Source organism: Pelophylax lessonae (assembly GCF_965119305.1).
Source record: "Pelophylax lessonae genome assembly, chromosome: 8".
NCBI classification, from domain to species: Eukaryota; Metazoa; Chordata; class Amphibia; order Anura; family Ranidae; genus Pelophylax; species Pelophylax lessonae.
This window is the reverse complement of record NC_138775.1, coordinates 284,748,837-284,769,942: the sequence shown is the minus strand read 5'-3', so window position 1 is coordinate 284,769,942 and position 21,106 is coordinate 284,748,837. Positions and strand designations below refer to the sequence as shown.

Below are 21,106 nucleotides of genomic sequence, written 5' to 3'. Positions count from 1 at the left end.
TGGACCTGCAATGCCAGCATCTCCCTGCATCTGCTACTTTCATCCTGTGTGTGCTACCTCCATCTCTCCTGCTGCGCCTGGCTGTTATTCTCACGAGATCCAGAGTGAGATTTGGTAATATCACTACTGTACTGCTCACTGTTCTCCTTGCTGGAGAGAAGCTGAGGACCTGCAGTGCAATGATTTTCCTGCTTCTGCTACTTTCATTCTGTTTGTGCTTACTCCATCTCTCCTGCTGCACCTGATTATTTATCTCACCAGATCGGGAGTGAAATTTGGTGAAGTCACTACCATGCTGCTCACTGTTCTCCTTGCTGGAGAGGAGGATGTCCCTGAGGACCCGAAGTGCAAGGATGCATCTCCCTGCTTCTACTACTTTTATTCTATGTGTGCTTCCTCCATCTCTTCTGCTGCGCCTGACTGTTATTCTCACCAGATCGGGAGTGAAATTTGGTGATGTCGCTACCTTGCTGCTTGCTGTTCTACTTGCTGGAGAGGAACCGGGCCTAACTGGATTCCTGGATGGCACCAAATGAAAGAGCTGAATGCAGGCAGCTTCACAACCCCAGAACCAGCAATACCACAACTCTTAGGAATTCACCTACTGCCAGGGTTAGTCAACAGTTGCAGATCAGAGTCGCACTGTATATAACCAGGCATTGGGGTGCGCAGCCTATTGCATTAGGGTGTGCACCCCAGAGCACAAACACACGTGTGTATGTCAGCAGAGCAGTGGACGGTGTCAGTAGAGAAAAGATTGGGGTCATAAGGGCAGTGAATGCTGTCAGTAGAGCAAAGATCGGTGTCAGTAGGGCAGTGGACGGTATCAGTGGAGCAAAGATTGGTGTCCATAGGGCAGTGGATGGTGTCAGTAGAGCAAAAATTGGCGTCAGTAGAGCAGTGGATGGTGTCAGTAGAGCAAAGATTGGTGTCAGTAGGGTAGAGGACGATGTCAGTAGAGCAAAGACTGGTGTCAGTAGAGCAGCGGACGGTGTCAGTGGAGCAAAGATTGGTGTCCGTAGGGCAGTGGACGATGTCAGTAGAGCAAAGATTGATGTCAGTAGGGCAGAGGACGGTGTCAGTAGGGCAGTGGACGGTGTCAGTAGGGCAGTGGACAGTGTCAGTAGGGCAGTGGACGGTGTCAGTAGGGCAGAGGACGGTGTCAGTAGGGCAGAGGATGGTGTCAGTAGGGCAGTGGACAGTGTCAGTAGGGCAGTGGACGGTGTCAGTAGGGCAGTGGATGGCGTCAGTAATTTTTTAATTATTTTTTACAATAATATTTGTTATTTTTTTAGGAGCCCCATTGTGGGGCTTTGATGAAATTCCAAGGGTCTAAATAGGCCCCTGATGTCTCACTTTTGAGACAGAGAAAGAAACTGAGGACATATATTCCCCAGTCGCTTTTTCTGCAGCCTGCAGTAAACATAGTTTACTATGCTTCAGTTAAGAATGAAGACAGGGGCAAAATCAAATCACTCACTGTGTTCATTCAGAAAAGGAAGGCTGGTTAATGAAATCTTTACCAGCCCCTTCACTGCTCCCGAGAGGCTGGCAGCACTGCAGGGGGGTGAGAGGAAGCAGGGAGAATCGGCACCGCACAGCCTGTGTGCACGCCTATGATACCAGGTGTAACTGCCAGGCGAGGGTTATCCGAGTTCTGATGTTGAAATGAAATATCCTGCAGCAGATTTGTACTCACCGTATGATCTAGAATAGCATGCGCCATTTCATGACTCAGAATGAAGGCAAGCTGGTTACCGTCCGCCACTGCACCCAGCATACCGGTGAACACAAATATCTGACCGTTCTGCAAAACAATACACCATCTATATAAATAGAACATACCCATTGCAAACAAATATTACATCACAACTACAGGCAGCAGATCAAAATGAACCCCCTTTTAAATCAAGTTATGTATTCCTTTATAATAAAAAAATGCATTTTTAAAACACAGCTAATGTAGCCACCTAAATGTATCTTTATATTAGCTTCTTGTAAACCCCTTCAAACTGGAAGCGGCAGTAGACTTGCTGACTGAATTCATCCAGGCCTTTAGCTCTTTGGCATATCTGTGCACAAATACAGCGAAAGCTTGGGTCTTCCCTAGTAGCGGTCTTAGTGCATGCATGAAAAAACATGCATGTGCACAGATGGTCAGGGAAACCCATGTTTGTAGATGTGCTGTAGGGCTTACCTGGGACCCGATGCCCCGCTGGACATCTGTGCACATGCAGGGGGAAAAAAAAACATACATCAAAAAATGCTCAAGTGCTGCTTTGCAGCACAAATTGATGCCATCACTTAAAAAAATAAAACCTTGATGTCCAATTGTAAGAGAGTTAGGGGGGAGGAAGCAGGGCGACATGAACTTTAGGGTGAGGGTTTGCTTTAACATGTTGATTTCCTATGCTCCTCCATTGCATCTAGTGGCCATAATTTTTTTTATTTCCTGAAATACCACATGTAACGGAACCGCAAACCACATTGTGCTTGTGAACTTCTGTCAGTATACCGCTTCCTCCCAGTCTGGAACATAGATATCAAATATTCCAGCCGCCCCCCATACAAAGCTAGCCGACAACTTAGCTTGTACAAGTTTTGGAACCTGTCTTTATTGAACAACTCACACAGTTTATATACAGCATGGACACCCCCCTCCTGATCAGATTACCCCATCAGGTCTGGGGTTGCCTGATTACATTATCATATGCAGATGAAATAGTGTACAGAAATATAATTAACCTGAACTAATTATCTAGCCATCTGGACAGAAACAATGTGAGAGTTCATTAACAATTACCAATGGGACAGACAGGCTTAACAGAATACACATCACACCTTAGTGCACAGACAATAGGAAGAGACCACCAGTAACAGACTGTCCGTCTCTGACACTGAAGTACAATATACATTATCATAAGGGTAAACACAGAACCCATTGTAGATAACAGAAAAGGAAATTCCCCTTAGGGTGTGGGACTTTGTAGGCAATAACCAAACCTTGAGTAGTAAGTATAGTTTAATAAATGTATTAATGTAGTACAAAAAAGTATGTAAAAATTAAACCAAAAGGAAATACAAACAACACTTTAAAGAGCATGTGGCCATATATTACGTCACTTGGACTGAAGGTGGCTGAGAGTTCCAAAGATGACCAGACGCGTTTCGGACAATCGCCTTTTTCAACGGTCAAGTGGAAATAAATCTCAGACAGAGTAGTCCGTGACGAGTAAGGCCACTAATATTAAAAACAAGCAGGTGTGAACCTGCATCCAAAAGGACTGCTGTGATCCTGACAAAGTATACTTCTTTATTTAGGCAGAGAGACATCTGACTTTGTCAGGATCACAGCAGTCCTTTTGGATGCAGGTTCACACCTGCTTGTTTTTAATATTAGTGGCCTTACTCGTCATTCGATTTATTTCCACTTGACCGTTGAAAAAGGCGATTGTCTGAAACGCGTCTGGTCGTCTTTGGAACTCTCAGCCACCTTCAGTCCAAGTGACGTAATATATGGCCACATGCTCTTTTAAAGTGTTGTTTGTATTTCCTTTTGGATTAATTTTTACATACATTAATACATTTATTAAACTATACTTACTACTCAAGGTTTGGTTATTGCCTACAAAGTCCCACACCCTAAGGTGAACTTCCTTTCCTAGTCTCGCAACCCAGGGATGTTGGCAATACCCACTCTAACCACTGGACCCGAATGTATATTGTCCATTGTAGATAACAGGTGAGTATCAGCATATTCAACGATGTGTGGAAGACAGGTGCTTGAGCTGATGATATTAGCATCTGCTAGAAGTCTGACTGTGTGAAGCAGTCTTCATATGTTTCTTGAGATAGATGGCCGATAAATATTACTGTCACAATTGAAGTAATCCAAACCATATTCTCAGGGTCCATTAAGTATCTGTCTTTCACTCCCAGTGATGGTGAGTACCGTCACACCACAATCAGGGAAATACCTCATTAGAGCCACTAGATGGGGCTGGCGATCATAAGAAATCAACACATTAAGCAAAATACGGTCGAAATTTGGGCGAATGCTTATGTCATTTGTCTAGTGAATTTTTTTTTTACAAATACACCCCATAGCGATTAAGGAGTGCTGGTAGTTTATTTTTGATACATGCAGTACCATGCATCTTTACTACCTGGGGGTTACAATGTGGAGCAGTATGCGGAATGTCAGAGATAAAAACCTGACAGGGGAACAAACCTTTCCAGGTGTCATCCAAAATTAAAAAAAAAAAAAAAAAATGTAGGCTTTGGATTCACTTACTTACTGGGGTCTATTCATAAATGTTTTCACTCAAGATTCACACAACCGTCACCCAGTTTTCACACAAGTGAAACCAATTATAAAAATGTGTGCATCTTGGGTGAGAATATTTATAAATAGATCCTTTCTTGTACAGTGGGGAAAATAATTATTTGATCCCTTGCAGATTTGGTAAGTTTGCCCACTTAAAAGAAAATTAAGGGTCTATCATTTTTATCATAGGTACATTTTAAATAACAGAGACAGAATACCAACCAAAAAAAAAAACATGATACAAATATTATAAATTAAGTTGCAGTTCAGTGAGTAAAATAAGTATTTGATCCTCAAGCAAAACATGACTTAGTACTTGGTGGAGAAACAAGCACAGACGTTTCTTGTAGTTGGTGACCATGTTTGCACACATCTCAGGGGGAATATTGGTTTCCTTTGTTGCCTTGACGGTATGTTTTGGGTCATTGTCATGCTTGAAGACCCATCCGTGACCCATCTTCAGCGTTCTGGCTGAGGGAAAAAGGTTCCTACCCAAGATTTTACAATACATGGCCCCGTCCATTGGCACCTCAATGTGGCAGTTAGCCTGTACCCTTAGCGTAGCAACAGCCCCAAAGCATAGGGTTTCCACTAGTAATCGACCGATTATCGGCAAAGCCGATATTCCTTGGGCCGATATGCACTTTCCTTGATATATTGGACGGCCACCAAGGTGGCCGATATTGCCGATATTTCGGAAAGTGCTTGTACCGGAGTGATGCCTGCAGCTAGAGGCATCACCCCTGTACCGGCGTCCATATCCGACGGTCGGCTGTCTTGTAATGACAGCCGATGTGGCTGAGAAGCCGATCGGCTGTCATTAAAAGGAATGGGAGGGGACGTCCCTCCTCCCACCGCCTTCCGCAGCTCGCCCAGGTCTCCCGTCCATCCGGGAGACCCGGGCAACCAGCCTGCACAGCCGCCGAAGACCCGATCAAAGCCGCATTCGGCTCTGATCGGGTCTCCATGTAAAAACCTGTAAGTGATGTCATGACATCACTTCCTGGTACTGGCGCCAGATTAAAACTTGGCGTTTTGAATGCTTTTAAGTGTAGAGGAGGGGTTTGGGGTCTTTTAGACCCCCAGATCCCTCCACAAGAGTACCTATCAAATGATAAAAATAAAAATAATATTTTTTTTAAATGTACGAAAATATCGTCCGATACCGATATGCAATGGCCAAAATATCGGTATCGGCAACGAGATCGGTCGATCACCTCCGTGCTTGACTGTAGGGATGGTGTTCTTAGGGTCATAGTAAGCATTTTTCTTCCTCCAAACATGGCGAGTCGAGTTAATGCCAAAGAGCTTAATGATAGCTCAATGTTGGTCTCATCTGAGCACAGTACTTTCTCCCAATCCTTCTCTGAATCATCGAGATGTTTATTGGTAAACTTCAGATGGGCCTGTACATGTTCTTTGGCATGACTGTGCATGTGTCTTCTTGAGGAGGGGGACTCGCCATGTTTGAAGAAAGAAAAATGATGACTATGACCCTAAAAATACCATTCCTACAGTCAAACACGGAGGTGGAAACATGATGCTTTGGGGCTGTTTCTCTGCTAAAGGTACTGACCGGCATTGCCGAATTGAGGGGTCAATGGATTGGGCCATGTATTGTAAAACTTGGATGAGAACCTTCTTCCCTCAACCAGAAGATGGATCATGGATGTGTCTTTCAGCATGACAATGACCCAAAACATACCGCCAAGGCAACAAAGGAGAGAGTGGTTTAAGAAGAAACAGACATTAAGGTCATGGAGTGTCTCCAGACCTTAATCCTATAGAAAATTTATGGAGGGAGCAGAAACTTTGAGTTGCCAAGAGACAGCCAAGAATCCTTAAAGCGGAGTTCCGGCCTCAAAACCGAAAAAAAAATAGATTTTGGGCCATCCACTTGCTGATTGAAAATCTGAAAAAGAAATGGATACTGACGATTTTTTTTTTTTTTTGTTTACTTACCTTATTATAGAAGAAAATATACTCCCCTTCCTTCCTCTTCCTCCCTCTGCGGGCGCGGCCCGTGCCGTCACTTCCGGTTTGCAATGACTCATGGGAGCTGAACGTCATTGCTCCCAGGAATCAATGCGCCTGCACCGGCCCCGACGTCAGTTCCGGTGCGGGCGCCGTCATACTTTGCTAAACAGCTTCTGTGCATGCCAAGAAGCTGTGCAGGGATGACGCTGCGGCACCGGAAGTGACGGCGGGGCCGGTGCAGTGAATCGTGGGACCGAAGAAGACGGAAGAGGACACGAAGAGGGACGCTGCGGCTTCAGCTGCCCACACCTGAGATGGCAGCGCTGGGGAATACATTTTCAAGGTAAGTATTTCTTCTAAAAGGTAAGTGCAACCCGGGACAGTTCAAAGGCTAGCCATTGTGGAATGTACTAGCCCTGACTGTCCCGGGGGTATTTTTATTAAAAAAAAGTTCACTGGGTGGAACTCCGTTTTAAGGGAAAAGAGACAGCCAAGAAACCTTAAGGATTTAGAGAAGATCTGAAAAGAAGAGTGGACCAAAATCCCTCCTGAGATGTGAGCAAACCTGGCAACCAACTACAAGAAACATCTGACCTCTGTGCTTCCCAACAAGGGTTTCTCCACCAAGTACTAAGTCCTGTTTTGCTTGAGGATCAAATACTTATTTTACTCACTGAACTGTAAGGCTCCATGTACACGGGAAGTTGTTAAAAGTCCCTTTGAATGCTGGAATTTTTAGGACGTTTGAAACGTCCGTTTGGTCGCGTTTGTACCCGCGTTTAGTGGGCGTTTAGCGGCGTTTGCGGGCGTTTGCGTTTAGAAGCGTTCCTAGAGGTCAAAAAAATTATTCCCCTTTAAAATGGAAAAACGCGAACGCTAAACGCGGGTCATCGCGTTCAGACGCGTTCGGACGCGTTTGTGCGTTTGAAACGCCGGGAAACACACGTTCGAACGCAAATAATTGCGTTCTAAAAACAGTCCCTGAACGCAACTGCCTGCAAATGACTGTAAACGACCTGGTGTACATGGACAGATAAGATAAAATGTAGGTGGGTTCAGGGGCTTCTGAAAAAAACGCCCAACTGCTCCTAAACGGCCATTTCCAGCGTCACGTGTACATGGAGCCTAACTCGATTTATAACATTTATATTGTGTGTTTTTTCTGGATTTGTGGTTGATATTCTGTCTTTATCGTTTAAAATACACCTATGATAAAAACAATAGACCCTTCATTTCTTTGTACGTGAGCAAACTTACAAAATCTGCAGGGGATCAAATAATTTTTTTCCCCCACTGTATGTTGTGAAAACTACCCAAGAAATATTGGGTAATTTTAGGTAGGGGTTAGATATGACATCTCCGATACATCTCTAGAAAAAAAAGCAGCTTTGGAATCACAGACAAAAAGAAGTCATCTTACGAGAAGACAAAGTGCGGAACCCTCTCTGGATGAGCGCAGAATCAGCCTGGATGTGCAGTGAGAATAATTACACAATCTCGCCAGTCCAGGACTTCAGGCATTTAAAGCATTAAGATGGTATCAGGATTTCCTTCCAAATGCAGCAGCTGTGTCCTGTGATCTTCCCTGCCAGCTACTACCATGATCCAACACTCCGAAACGCTGACATACAGTAGATAAAGCATATGTGCTTATAAGTATGTGTGTGATACAAAATATATATGTATGTATTTATTAGGGTGGCACCAATACCGAGTATTTTCAAGAGTACTTGTGAAAATGCCCTGATGCCTGAAACCGATAGCTTTGCAGTGCAATTTGAGCCCATACAAAATAAATGGACTCAAATCGCAATGCAAAGAATCGCATGCGATATAGATAGGAATGCGGTGCAATTCCTTTCTGAATAGCATGCGGTTTCCAGCACCGCTCCTATGTGAACCCAGGCTTGTTATTGTCAGTGATTTCAGCCTGGGTTCACACAGGTGCGGTGCAGGAAACCACATGCTATTCAGATAGAAATTGCACCCCATTCCTGTTCAAATCGCATGCGATTCTTTGCAGTGCGATTTGAGCCCATAGACTATAATCGCAATGGTATCGGTTCTCGATATTGGCTATGGGTTTACTTACCGTTTCTTTTATATAACTGCACATTTACTTGTTGTTTTGTACTGATTGAGCCAGGGGAATGCCCAAAGGTTCTGTTTTGTAAACCTCAATTAATTGAAAATTGAATTACGGAGGGTGGGGGTGGGAGTGGGGGTGGGGGCTCCATATAAATGCCCAAAGTTTTAGAATGGATGTCCAACAAATTCATATAGGTGCGATTGTTGGGTGTCGACAAACACCTAACCATATAGATTATACAATCTTGATCCAGTGAATCTCTTAACACAGTAAGGCCTCATGTACATGAATGTACAGTGTGTAGAGCCCGCGTAATGACATTCCTGGGACCCACTGCTGCTGTGTACAGCACCCCTATGAGATGCATTAGAAGAGACGGCTGTACGTAGCTGTGCGCTGGATGGATGGATGTACCTGCATGTGCACCGATGTATGCTCTAGACCAGTGATGGCAAACCTTGGCACCCCAGATGTTTTGGAACTACATTTCCCATGATGCTCAACTACACTGCAGAGCGCATGAGCATCATGGGAAATGTAGTTCCAAAACAACTGGGATGCCAATGTTCGCCATCACTGCGTTAGACCATGGTTTCTCAAACAGGGTTCTGTGGAACTTTAGGGCTCCTTTGGAGGTTCTTTGAGCAATGAGCAATTTCTTGCTCTCAGATAAGTTCCCACTGACACCACTGATCTTATTAGCTATCTGTAAGGGATTCATTATTCCCAATGACCACAAACGCAAGGAGCATTCTTCCCACTGATCATCACACTAATGTATCATGAGTTGTAGATAAAGTCATTTTTAGCAGGGGTTCCCTGAGACCGGAAAGTTATTTTGAGGGTTGCTTTGTGTTAAAAAGGTTGAGAAAGGCTGCACTAGATGCAGATAGTGTGCTTTTGGAGCATACGTCAGTGCGCATGTGGAAGCTTTACGTAACCCTTAGCTCACAAGCGCATACAGCTGCCTATTCTAATGCATCTCAAGAGGTGGCTCAATTCAGAGAATGCCAGTACGCAGTCTCTACACCAGCCTTTCTCAATCTTTTCAATTTGGAGGAACCCTTTAAATATTGTTCTGGTCTCAGGGAACCCATAATAAAAATGACTGTATCTACACCTCACTGTACATTAGTGTGATGGTCAAGGAGAAGAATGCTCCCTACGTTTGGAGTCAGTAAGAATAATTGAGATAGAAAAAACGATTGTTGGTTTCATTGGTAACTTATCTAAGTAGCCGAAATTGGTCATTGCTCAAGGGACCCCTAGCAACCTCTGGAGGAACACTGGGGTTCCACAGAACTCTGGTTTGAGAAAGGCTGCTCTACACACTGTATGGCCCCTGTACAGCCATATGCATAAATAGACATGTGCCGAACAGAAACATTTGTTTGGTTTCGATTCAGGTAGATTCGTTGCATTACTAATTTTATTTTGTTGATTCGTTTCAGAATTCGTTTAGTTTAGCTTAGTTCATTCCCTTTAAAAATGTTTTAACGACGTCTCCGGATGGGATTCTCTCGCTGGATTCCTGCTCTAGGGTCGAATGCGTCGCCACCTTTCAGGGGCTCGACCTCTGGTGTGGGAAGCCGGCTGGGAGGTGTCCTGTCCGGGAGGGTTCCCCTTCCCCCCCTGGTCCCCTCACAATTCTTAAAAGGTTGATGCAAGATTCCGCTAAAAATTGCTGCCCCCTCTACCCTTGTTCCCGGTTCCGATTATGTCTGTATTTGCATGGACTAATGTTTACCTTTTTTTACCCACGATGTTCGTTGCACACCGTGTATTATGACTATTTACTGCTCCTTTTATACCAGACTATACCTTTGCACTGTACTTGTTATCTTTGTTGTTGTTTCTTTTTTCTTCTGAAAACTTTAATAAAAACTATTGAAAGTTACAAATGTTTTAACGAATTTCCGAATCTTCGGAAAGATTTGAATTTGGATTGGTCGAAAAAATGATCGACCGATTCAAATTCTGTTTGAAGAATAGCTGGTTGTTAACTAGCAGGCCGGGTCTGGTATGGATTTTAAGACCCATGCCCTTTTTTTAATGTTGGTGTGGGCCCCCGAAGGGCCTGGTAAGGATTGTGGGGGGGGGGACCCCACACATTTTTTTTCTGAATTTTCTATTGCCGGTGTTCTGTAGAACAGTGCATCCTGTCGGATAATGCCTCCAACGATCTGCGCATGTGCAGTAACGTCACTCCAACTGATCTATTGATCAGCTGGCGTGACGTCAACACTGCATGCGCAGATCGTCGGAGGTATTATCGGACGTTCTGTAAAGAGCGGAGGTAGAATATAATTGTCAGATTCTGCCTCGCGCTCTCTGCGCATGCACGAGACTTGGACGGAATCCGCCCTGCAACACACCTAAATCCGCACTGCAAGATCTGCACTGCAACACACCCAAATCCGCCCAACAACAATAGTATTCCGCTGTGTCTCCGCCTTTGACATCGCTCAAGCCTCACGCATGCGCAGATAGATCGAGGCAGAATCTGACAATTAGATTCTCCCTCTATGCTTTGCAGATCATTGGATAATGCCTTTGACGACCTGCGGAGAATCACTGCGATTGTGCCCGCGATTCCAAATCGCGGGACACGTTTTCGATGCCATTACTTCTTAATAGCACCTCGATCGTGCTGCGATTTTGCCATGATTGTAGCGTGACAAGTCGCGCTGCAACAAGTCGCAATGCATCATGCTGTTGCCCAAAGGAAGCTCCTGTGCCTTTTTGAGTGGCAAAATCATGGCACGATTGAGGTGCCATTAAGAAGTAATGGCATCTAAAACACATCCCACGATTTGGAATCACGGCGATTCTGCCCACTAATTCCAAATTGCAGGACGCGTTTTCATTGCCATTACTTCTTAATGGCACCTTAATCGTGCTGCGATTTTGCTATGATTGTAGCGCGACAAGTAGCGCTGAAACTGCAACAAATCGCAATGCACAACGCTGTTGCCCAAAGGAAGCTCCAGTCCCTTTTTGAGCGGCAAAATCGCGGCACGATTGAGGTGCCTTTAAGAAGTAATGACATCGAAAACCTGTTCCGCGATTTGGAATCACGGGCAGAATCACCGCGATTCTGCCCGCAATTCCAAATCGCAGACGCGTTTTCGATGCCATTACTTCCTAATGGCACCTCAATCGTGTTGCCATTTTGCCATGATTGTAGCGTGACAAGTCGCGCTGTAACTACAACAAATCGCAATGCACGACGCTGTTGCCCAAAGGAAGCTCCTGTCCCTTTTTGAGGGGCAAAATCGTGGCACGGTTGAGGTGCCATTAAGTAATGGCATCGAAAATGGTTCCTGCGATTTGGAATCGCAGGCAGAATCGCGGTTCCAAATCGCGGGATGCCGTTTTGATGCCCCTTCTTAATGGCACCTCAATCGTGCTGCAATTTTTCCATGACTGTAGCGCGACAAGTCACACTGCAATAAATCACAATGTGTGACACTGTTGCCCAAAGGAAGCTCCTGTCCCTTTTTGAGCAGCAAAATCATGGCACAATTGAGGTGCCATTAAGAAGTATCGGCATCGAAAACACGTCCCGCGACTCGGAATCGCGGACAGAATCGCAGCGATTCCACCCCCGATTCAAATCGCCTAGGTGTGAATGGAGCCTAAGATGTACCCAAAGCAATTTCATATCCCAGAACTATATTAGTCCATAGCACTACATCAAACTTCGAGCCCCCAAACCCCTTGGAGATTATAAATGGCAATTCGGTGTATCTCACCGGCAGCACATAGGCGTTAATGATCGGTTTGTCCACCACATGTAGCGTCCACTCAATCTTGGCCACCTCCGGCATGTCGCTGTTGCAGGCGATAAGATGTTTCACAATCGTCTTAACCTGCTGATAACGCTCGTCCTTCTCGGGAACCATCTCATCCTTATACTCTTCAATCGCCTGCAAAAAGGTAACACGAGAGAGATAGGTGCAATCTGGAAACACACAGCTCAGCATATTCTGCCCTTTAATCTCACTGCTATTTGAAAATTTCATATCTGGTCTCGGTTGGGAGCAGGCCGTGTCGCCGGCTGCCTCTGAACTGGGGAGACCCTGAAAGGATATATACGCCACACAGTCCCCGTCCAAATCAGTTTATCATCGGAGAGAGGAAATTAAAATGGAGGACGGAGGGATTTGCTGCCTTTGGGGAAAAAATGCTGAGAAAGGCAATGGATTTTTTTTTTTTTCATACAGACAAGAGAGAGAATGTAAAGAAATAAGGAATTTTATTGAGCGTAAGAGATAATCAGCTCTTTTTTGTGGATGAGCTGAATTAAAAAGAACATCAGGCACCAGAGTGCGGAACATCTATTTACCTTTATATCAGGGGATAGATGGGGATTTCTTCTAGGAAAAACAGCTTCACGCTAAATCTCATCAATATGTGTTACTCGACGGTCAACATGTGACAGCAAGGCACCTCCAAAGTGCATCTCTACTGTGAAAGTAAAAACTGCTCTCACTGGCCACTTTATAAGATTCCCCAACCTAGTACAGCCTGAAATGTTTTTGGCGTGAATTCAGCAAGGTGGTTGGTTCCTTTTTTTCCTGGTTATTATTATACAGGCAGGGCCGGAGTGGGACTCATTTTCAGCCCTGGAGTTTCATGCCTTAGACCGGCCCACTTTAGTTCACGACTGACTATATTAAAACAGTGTAATTAAAACCTCAGAACATAAGTTTGCAATGGCGCACTGTTCTCTACAGCCTTGTAATGCCCCCATTAATGCAGAGTGATCAGCGTGCGTGCCCCCATTAATGCAGAGTGACCAGCGTGCGTGCCCCCATTAATGCAGAGTGACCAGCGTGCGTGCCCCCATTAATGCGGAGTGACCAGTGTGCCACCATTAATGCAGAGTGACCAGTGTGCCCGCATTAATGCAGAGTGACCAGTGTGCCCGCATTAATGCAGAGTGACCAGCGTGCGTGCCCCCATTAATGCAGAGTGACCAGTGTGCTTGCCCCCCATTAATGCAGAGTGACCAGCGTGCGTGTCCCCATTAATGCAGAGTGACCAGTGTGCATGCCCCCATTAATGCAGAGTGACCAGCGTGCGTGTCCCCATTAATGCAGAGTGACCAGCGTGCGTGCCCCCATTAATGCAGAGTGACCAGTGTGCGTGCCCCCATTAATGCAGAGTGACCAGCGTGCGTGCCCCCATTAATGCAGAGTGACCAGTGTGCGTGCCCCCATTAATGCAGAGTGACCAGCGTGCGTGTCCCCATTAATGCAGAGTGACCAGCGTGCGTGCCCCCATTAATGCAGAGTGACCAGTGTGCGTGCCCCCATTAATGCAGAGTGACCAGCGTGCGTGTCCCCATTAATGCAGAGTGACCAGTGCTGATTAGAGCGCCGGATGATTACAAAAAGCCAAGTTCTTCTGCTTTCCCCGGTGGAGAGGCTGTCATACAAAGTCCCGCCTCCTACGATAGATTTCACTAGTGTTCTGTCCATCATAGGTAGGAGCCGGTCCAGGAGGCGGGACTTTGTATGACAGCCTCTCCGCCGGGTAAGCAGAAGAACTTGACTTTTTGTAATCATGCGGCGCTGCCACAGTGTAAGACACAGCCACCTCAATCCTCTCCACTCTGCCCCCCGCTGATGACAGAAGGAAGGAGAATGGTCAGGAAACAAAGCCCTCTTCTGACAGCGACAGCTTTGGGGGGGGGGGGGGGGTGGACGAGGCAGCACAGTTCCTCCTTGTTGCAATCACAAATTAGGGAGCCTCTGCCCGTAGCAACACCACTGAGCGCCGCCCCGGACTGATTTGCGCTCTAAGCCGGCGCCTACCTTGCCTATAGGTAGCGCTGGCCCTGAGCTGTGCACATTATCAGCACTTCACCTCCGCTGCGCCCCCCCCCCCCCCACTGGAGCAGCCCACCGGGAATTCTCCATGTGCTCTTTATATAGCGCCAACAGTTTGCGCAGCGTTTTACAATATGAGCGAAGACAATACAGTTACAATACAATTCAATACAGGAGGAATTGGATGGCCCTGCTCATTAGAGCTTACAGTCTAGAAGGGAGGTTTGGGGGGGAAACAAAAGGCAATAACTGTGGGGGATGAGCTGATGGAGAAAATGGAAGTACGGTTATTAGGTGTGGGTAGGATAGGCTTCTCTAAGGATCGTCTAAAAGCTAATAGAGTAGGAGATAATCAGACAGATTGAGGTAAGGAGCTCTATAGGATTGGAGAAGCTCTGGGAAAGTCCTGGAGGCGAGCATCGGAGGAGCTACAGAGCAGGAGGTTTTGAGAGGAACGAAGAGAGCGATTGGGTTGGTATTTTGAGACTAGGCTAGTGTTGTAGATGGGGGCTAAATTGTGGATAGCTTTGTAAGATGTTGTTAGCATTTTTGCAATTTAATTAGTTGGGTGAGCGGAAGCCAGTGGAGGGATTGGCAGAGAGGGCCGGAGGACACTGAGCGATTGGTAAGGTGGATGAGTCCGACAGCAGCGTTCATGACAAATTGAAGGGGGAATAGCCTATTGCAGTAGTCGAGGCGCGAGATGACCAGGGAGTGAACTAGGAGCTTTGTTGTGTCATTGGTTAGAAAGGGGCGTATTTTGGAGATGTTGCGGAGGTTGAGGCGGCAAGATTTGGACAGTGATTGGATGTGGGGCTTGAAGGAGAGTTCAGAGTCCAGGACTACACCTAAGACCTTGGCATGCGGGGATGGGCTGATAGTAATGCCATCGATATATTGACAGAGAGATCTGGGGAAGGGGCACGTGGTGGAGGAAAAATTATAAGTTCGGTTTTGGATGGATTGAGTTTGGGGAAGTGGTGTGACATCCAGACTGATATATCTGATAGTAAATTATTGATACCTGAGGAGACAGAGGGAGAGAGCTGAGGGGTGGATAAATAGATTTGGTTAGCGTCAGCCGGAAGCCGTGGGAGGCCATCAGCTGACCCAGAGAGGAGGTGTAGATTATAAATGGGACAGGTTTAAGAACAGAACCTTGGGGGACCCCAACAGAGAAAGGCAGGGGAGAGGAGGAAGTAGAATTACGCTAAAGGTGCGGTTGGATAAGTAGGAAGATAACCAATGAAGAGTACAGTCACGTGCTCATTGACACACAGAACATGGCTCAGCCCCACCCCCTCCTAACTGGCTGTGATTGACAGCAGCAAGAGCCAATGGTTTCCGCTGCTGTCAAATGAGGAGGGAGAGAGCCGCTGCTCTCATGCAGATCGCTGGAGCAAGACCAAGCTTAGGTAAGTATTGGTGAGGGGAAGGGGCTATGGGGGAGTTGCATGCAGGTTTTTTACCTTATAGAATGCCTTAACTACTTGACCTCCGGAAGGTTCCCCCCCACCCCCTTCATGATCCGGCCATTTTTCGCAATAAGGCACTGCGTTATTTTACTGTCAATTGCGCGGTCATGCAACGCTGTACTCAAATACATTTTATATAATTTTTTATCCCACAAAAACAGCTTTCTTTTAGTGGTATTTGATCACCTCTGCGTTTTTTATTTTTAAAATATTGTCAATTTTGAAAAAAAAAAAATATTTTTTACTTCTGCTATAAAACACATCAAATAAAAAAAAAAAGTAAAAAATCAAATGTATTCTGCTACAGATTCTTGAGTTTTCCTTTAAGGCTTATTCTTCCAAAGTCCTCCAGGGGCGGGCTGGAATCTAGGAACACGCTGGCTGTATTTTTACCAGCCTGTTCCGGTGATTAAAAGCAATGATCTATGAGAGCAGATGAATCACCCTTCCACTTTTTATTCCATCACAGAAAATATAAACGCCGGACGGTGAACTTTAACGCGTTTCATGCTGTGTTGCACTTAAGCAGAGTACGCTCTTGCATGGTTTTAATGAAAAAAAAAACTCTTTGTACGCCAACAGGTATAAAACAACCCAGAAACGTTATTTGCACACTGTCCACAAATGAGGTCTCCATTCGCCTCCCACCTGATGGGCTCTGAGTGGCCCCCTCTGGTGACCGGTGAAAGGCACAGCAGGTATCTGCGCTTCCAAACAGAAGCTGGCACAAGAGAAAATTGTTCCATCCAGGCAATTGCAGGGAGGAGGAATGAAACCGTACAAGACGGAGGCGGTGAAAGTAGAACTCACAGAGACAATAACAATGTAATTAAAGAAGAACTCAAAGTATATTTTGCTTCATCTTAAGAGTTCTTCATAGTTTATCTGCTACAAGTGAAGAGAGATTGCGGGGGGGGGGGGGGGGGGTTGCAGAGCTTGAAGTGCCTTTCAACGTCTTACCATTACCCAATGAATGCACTGTGAATGTGCATTCAATATCCCAAAAAATCCACAGTACATGACAATCGTACTCCATGATTTCCAATGAGTACCATTCATATCTGTGCGACTTCAAGTTGCAACGACTTCAAAGTAGTCCCTGCACTACCTTGGTCCGACTTTAATGCAACTTGAGGTCCATAGACCTCAAGATTACACAGACATTGTTTCAAGGTCACGTCAAAGACAAAACCAGAAAAATTCCCAGCTCAACTCACCAACCAGTCTGCATACCAACCAAATTAACACCTTTAAGACCGCCCACCGCACATTTACTGCGGCAAGCTGGCTCTCCTTCGCAAACCGACATAGCCCTACGTCGGTCGCGAGCGAGGTGCTGGGGGGCGAACGCCCGCCACCAGCGGCGCACTCCCGCCCCCACTATGCAGCGGGGAAGCTGATCCACGGGTCCGGCATCTGCGATCGCTCCCCGCTGAGAGATAAGAACGGTCTGCTGTTGTAAACACAGCTGACCGTTCTTCTCTCCAAAATGATCACAGACCGCCGCCTGTGATCCTTCTATATAGAAACACAGGTCTCTATGGTCATTTCACAAGCCCATCCCCCCACAGTTAGAAATCACTCCCCTAGGCTTACATTTAACCCCTTGATCACCCGCTAGGTTAACCCCTTCCCTGCCAGTGTCATTATTACAGTAACAGTGCATATTTTTAGCACTGATTACTGTAGTAATGTCACTGGCCCCCCCAAAAGTTTAAAAAATGTCAGTTAGGAGACCGTTCTGTCTGCCGCAATGTCGCAGTCACGCTACAAATCGCAGATCGCCGCCATTACTAGTAAAATAAATAAATAAAAATGACAAATCTTTCCCGTAGTTTGTAGACGCGATAACTTTTGCGCAAACCAATCAAAATACGCTTATTGGGATTTTTTATATTATTATTCTTATATATTAAGAATTATTCATATTATATGGATTATTCTACAGCTCCTGGTGCCCTATCCAAGTTGTTCAAACTCAATTTCATTGTGGGCCGCATCAGCATTATGGTAGCCCTCAATGGGCAGGTTGTATCTGTAAGACTAGATGTTCAGAGCAACCCACTCCCCCTTACCTCAGATGTCAAGAGCCCCCCCACCATCAGAAGTCAAGAGTCCCCCACATCACAGAGCACCCCCCTTACCTTGTGCTGCTATTGGGGAAAAGCTGGGGGCAGAGCCAGAAAGCAGAAAGTGCAAGGTCTGGAGGAGAACCAGAGAAGGGCTGGAGTCTGCTGAATCCTGAGATCAGGGGAGGGGATGAAGGGGTGCTGCGGCTGCACAGAATCTGCAGAAGGAGTTCTGTACTCCTCTCTGCTGCCGACTGCTGAGAAAAGGTGGGGCCAGAGACAAGGGGGTTGCCGCAGCTGCAGGAAAGGTGCGAGGGCAACATGAAATGGCCTGAAGGGCAGGATTTGGCCCATAAGACTTGTGTTTGACACATGTGCCCTAGACTGTTTCATTGAGCAAGAAGAGTTAATTTTGCTGTGTGCCTGGCGGCTGCTGCACTAGTGGGAAAGGAACCTGAGAAAAACCAGTAGCCCTTCCAGGGGTGAACACAGGTGGAGTCCTGCCCTTTTCTGAATTGATAGCACTACCTTCACTGCTGAAATCCTGCCACTATGAGTTGCAGTGTCTGGGAGTCGGAGTATGCAAGACACAAATGAAGATTTAATACAGTCGGGGAAGGTAAAGAACATTTTTGTTTACTTTTTTAGGCTTGTCCATCTAACTTGTATAGAGAGTCATATAGGATCCTTTTGTTGTACTTTGAGAGTAATTGCAGCAGTTAACCACTTGCCGACCGTCGCAAGTACATATACTGCGGCAGTCAGCCCCTCACAGGCAAAGTGACGTACCGGTATGTCACTAGCCTGTGAGGCTCTGGGGAGCGAGCGCGTGCCGCCGGAGGCGCGCTCCCGCGCGGTCACGGACCCCCCCCACGCGTGTGAGCGGCGGACCCGATGTCCGCCGCTCACTCACGATCGTCCGTGACAGCGGGAGAAAGGCAGGCAACTGATGTAAACAAAGCCGCCTGTCATTCTCCCGTGTAGAAACAGTGATCATACGGTTCTACTATGTAGGACCGTTGATCATTGTTCCTACACCTCAAGCCACAGCCAATCACAGTTAGAATCACGCCCCTAGGGACACACATAACCCCTCCCTCTCAAAAAAAAGTTAACCCCTTCACTACCAGTGTCATTTTACAGTAACAGTGCATATGTATAGCACTGATTACTGTAGTCACTGGTACCCCCAAAAGTGTCAAAAATGTCAGTCAAGGGTCCGATCTGTCCGCCCCAATGTCGCAGTCCCGCAAAAAAAAAAAAAAAATCGCAGATTGCCACCATTACTCGTTAAAAAAAAAAAAACAACAAAAATCTTTCCCTTTGTTAGTAAACGCGATAACTTTTGCGCAAACCAATCAAAATACGCTTTTTGCGATTTTTTTTACCAAACATATGTAGCATAAAACAAATTGGCCGAAAATGTTAAAAAATTTGGATTTTAAATTTTTTTTTTGGGGAATTTCAAATAAAAAAATTTGAAAAATATTGTTATTTTTGCAAAATTTACGCTCTTTTTTTGTTTATATGATCAAAAAAATTGCACAGGTGATCAAATACTGTACCACCAAAAGAAAGCTCTGTTTGTGGGAAAAAAAAGGACGTCAAATTCGTTTAGGTACAGCGTCGCACGACCGCGCAATTGTCCGTTAAAGTCACGCAGTGCCGAATCGCAAAATAGGCCCTGGTCAGGAAGGGGGTAAAATCTTCCGGGGCTTAAGTGGTTAACCTCCGTCTTAAAATACATTTCTTAGGTGAAGTCTCCTTTTGGGGTGGTTATTTAGAAAATGGGATGGGTGGGAGAGTTTAGGTTTATAGGATCATGCTTTGAAGGTTCTATTGCAGTGGCATTGTGGAAGAAAAACTTTTAATTGAAATGTTTTTTTGTATTTGACTTGTTTTATAATATGGATTCGAATGTGCTTTTTGTTTCTTTTTTAATATCTTCATGTAATATGACGTTTTTTTTGTTTTTTTTTTCTATGTTTTCTAACTGTGTGACTGCGATGTTTGCTGATGGATAACCCCACTTTAAATTCTCAATAAAAATTATATTTGGGAAAAAAAAGAAATTTGTTTTTTATTCTATCTTCCTAATATTTTTGTGTATTTTAATAATTGGAAATGAATTAAGAGAAAATAAAAAAAAAAGAAAAAGGGAGGAGTTGTCAGCAACTACAGCCTATGCAGCTCTCACACCACTGGTTTCCTTTAATCCCAAAATCTTCACCCCCCACGACTTAAAAATTCCCATGATCAGACACAGCCACTAATTCCAAACCCGCAGCTTAATTAGACGTCATGGGTGCCTGCTGGGTAATACCTTTTCGGCAAGGAAAGTTCACGCTGGACCCAATCACAGATCAAAGTCTTGTGGCAGCTCTTTACAATAACACAGTCTTTAGGTTTCGGTTCAATGTCTCCGTTCCTTTGTGTCTGCCTTTCATGTCCCTGAAAGAGGGTCATCGCTTCTATTATGAGAATATGAATTGGGCTTTATGCTCGACAGAATGGCCAAGAATATCTGAAATAAAAGTAGATGACTCAACTGCGCTATCAGACGAGGTGCAGCAGAGAGAAATTCTGGATCGCCTTCACTGGGGCATTAATGTCCCGCTGCCTTTACTAGTTGAGCCTTGAAAAATGTTAGTTTTCTCTCTTTTTTCTTTTTTTTTTTACCAAGAGTAGTTCTTTCAAAATTCATTAGCTTTTCATCAAGGAAAATTGTTCACAGCTGGTACTTAACAACACAAATACCAGATCCATTCTCCATTTCTTAAGTACACAGCGGCAGAATTTTCTCATTGCCTCACACGAGAGCAGATCGTATTAACAGAAGAAACAATGGAATTCTCAGTGTGCAAAGAGATGATTGGGAGTCAAATGTGAAATTTATATAGATACTTAAAAAGTTTACACGTTCGGTGGTCACTGCCGCGCTACAAATCACTTTTCAGAGGCATTTCACAGTGCTGCCTGCCGAACACAACAGTGGGTGCCTGGACTTACCTCTTTAGTTTACATCTGACAGTTTTATTGAGCGCCGGGAGTCCAGCTATAGCTACAGTCAGGTCCATAAATATTGGGACATTGACATAATTCTAATCTTTTTGGCTCTATACACCACCACAATGGATTTGAAATGAAACAAACAAGATGTGCTTTAACTGCAGACTTTCAGCTATAATTTGAGGGTATTTACATCCAAATTAGGTGAACGGTGTAGGAATTACAACAGTTTGTATTTGTGCCTCCCACTTTTTAAGGGACAGATTAACAATCATAAATCAAACTTTCACTTTTTAATACTTGGTTGCAAATCCTTTGCAGTC

The 21,106-nt window shown here is 45.1% G+C and overlaps 1 protein-coding gene across 3 annotated transcripts in view; it reads right to left on the bottom strand.

Moving 5' to 3' along the window:
* Nucleotides 1–21,106, bottom strand: part of OMA1 (OMA1 zinc metallopeptidase) — a 153,171-nt gene that overhangs the window by 82,433 nt on the left and 49,632 nt on the right. For all 3 annotated transcript variants that reach the window (XM_082264823.1, XM_082264821.1, XM_082264822.1), the window contains exons 4-5: nucleotides 12,149–12,322; nucleotides 1,700–1,807 (exon numbers count right to left, since the gene is read on the bottom strand). In XM_082264823.1, the coding sequence (XP_082120949.1) occupies nucleotides 1,700–1,807; nucleotides 12,149–12,322 (282 nt within the window). The remainder of the gene's footprint in view (nucleotides 1–1,699; nucleotides 1,808–12,148; nucleotides 12,323–21,106) is intronic.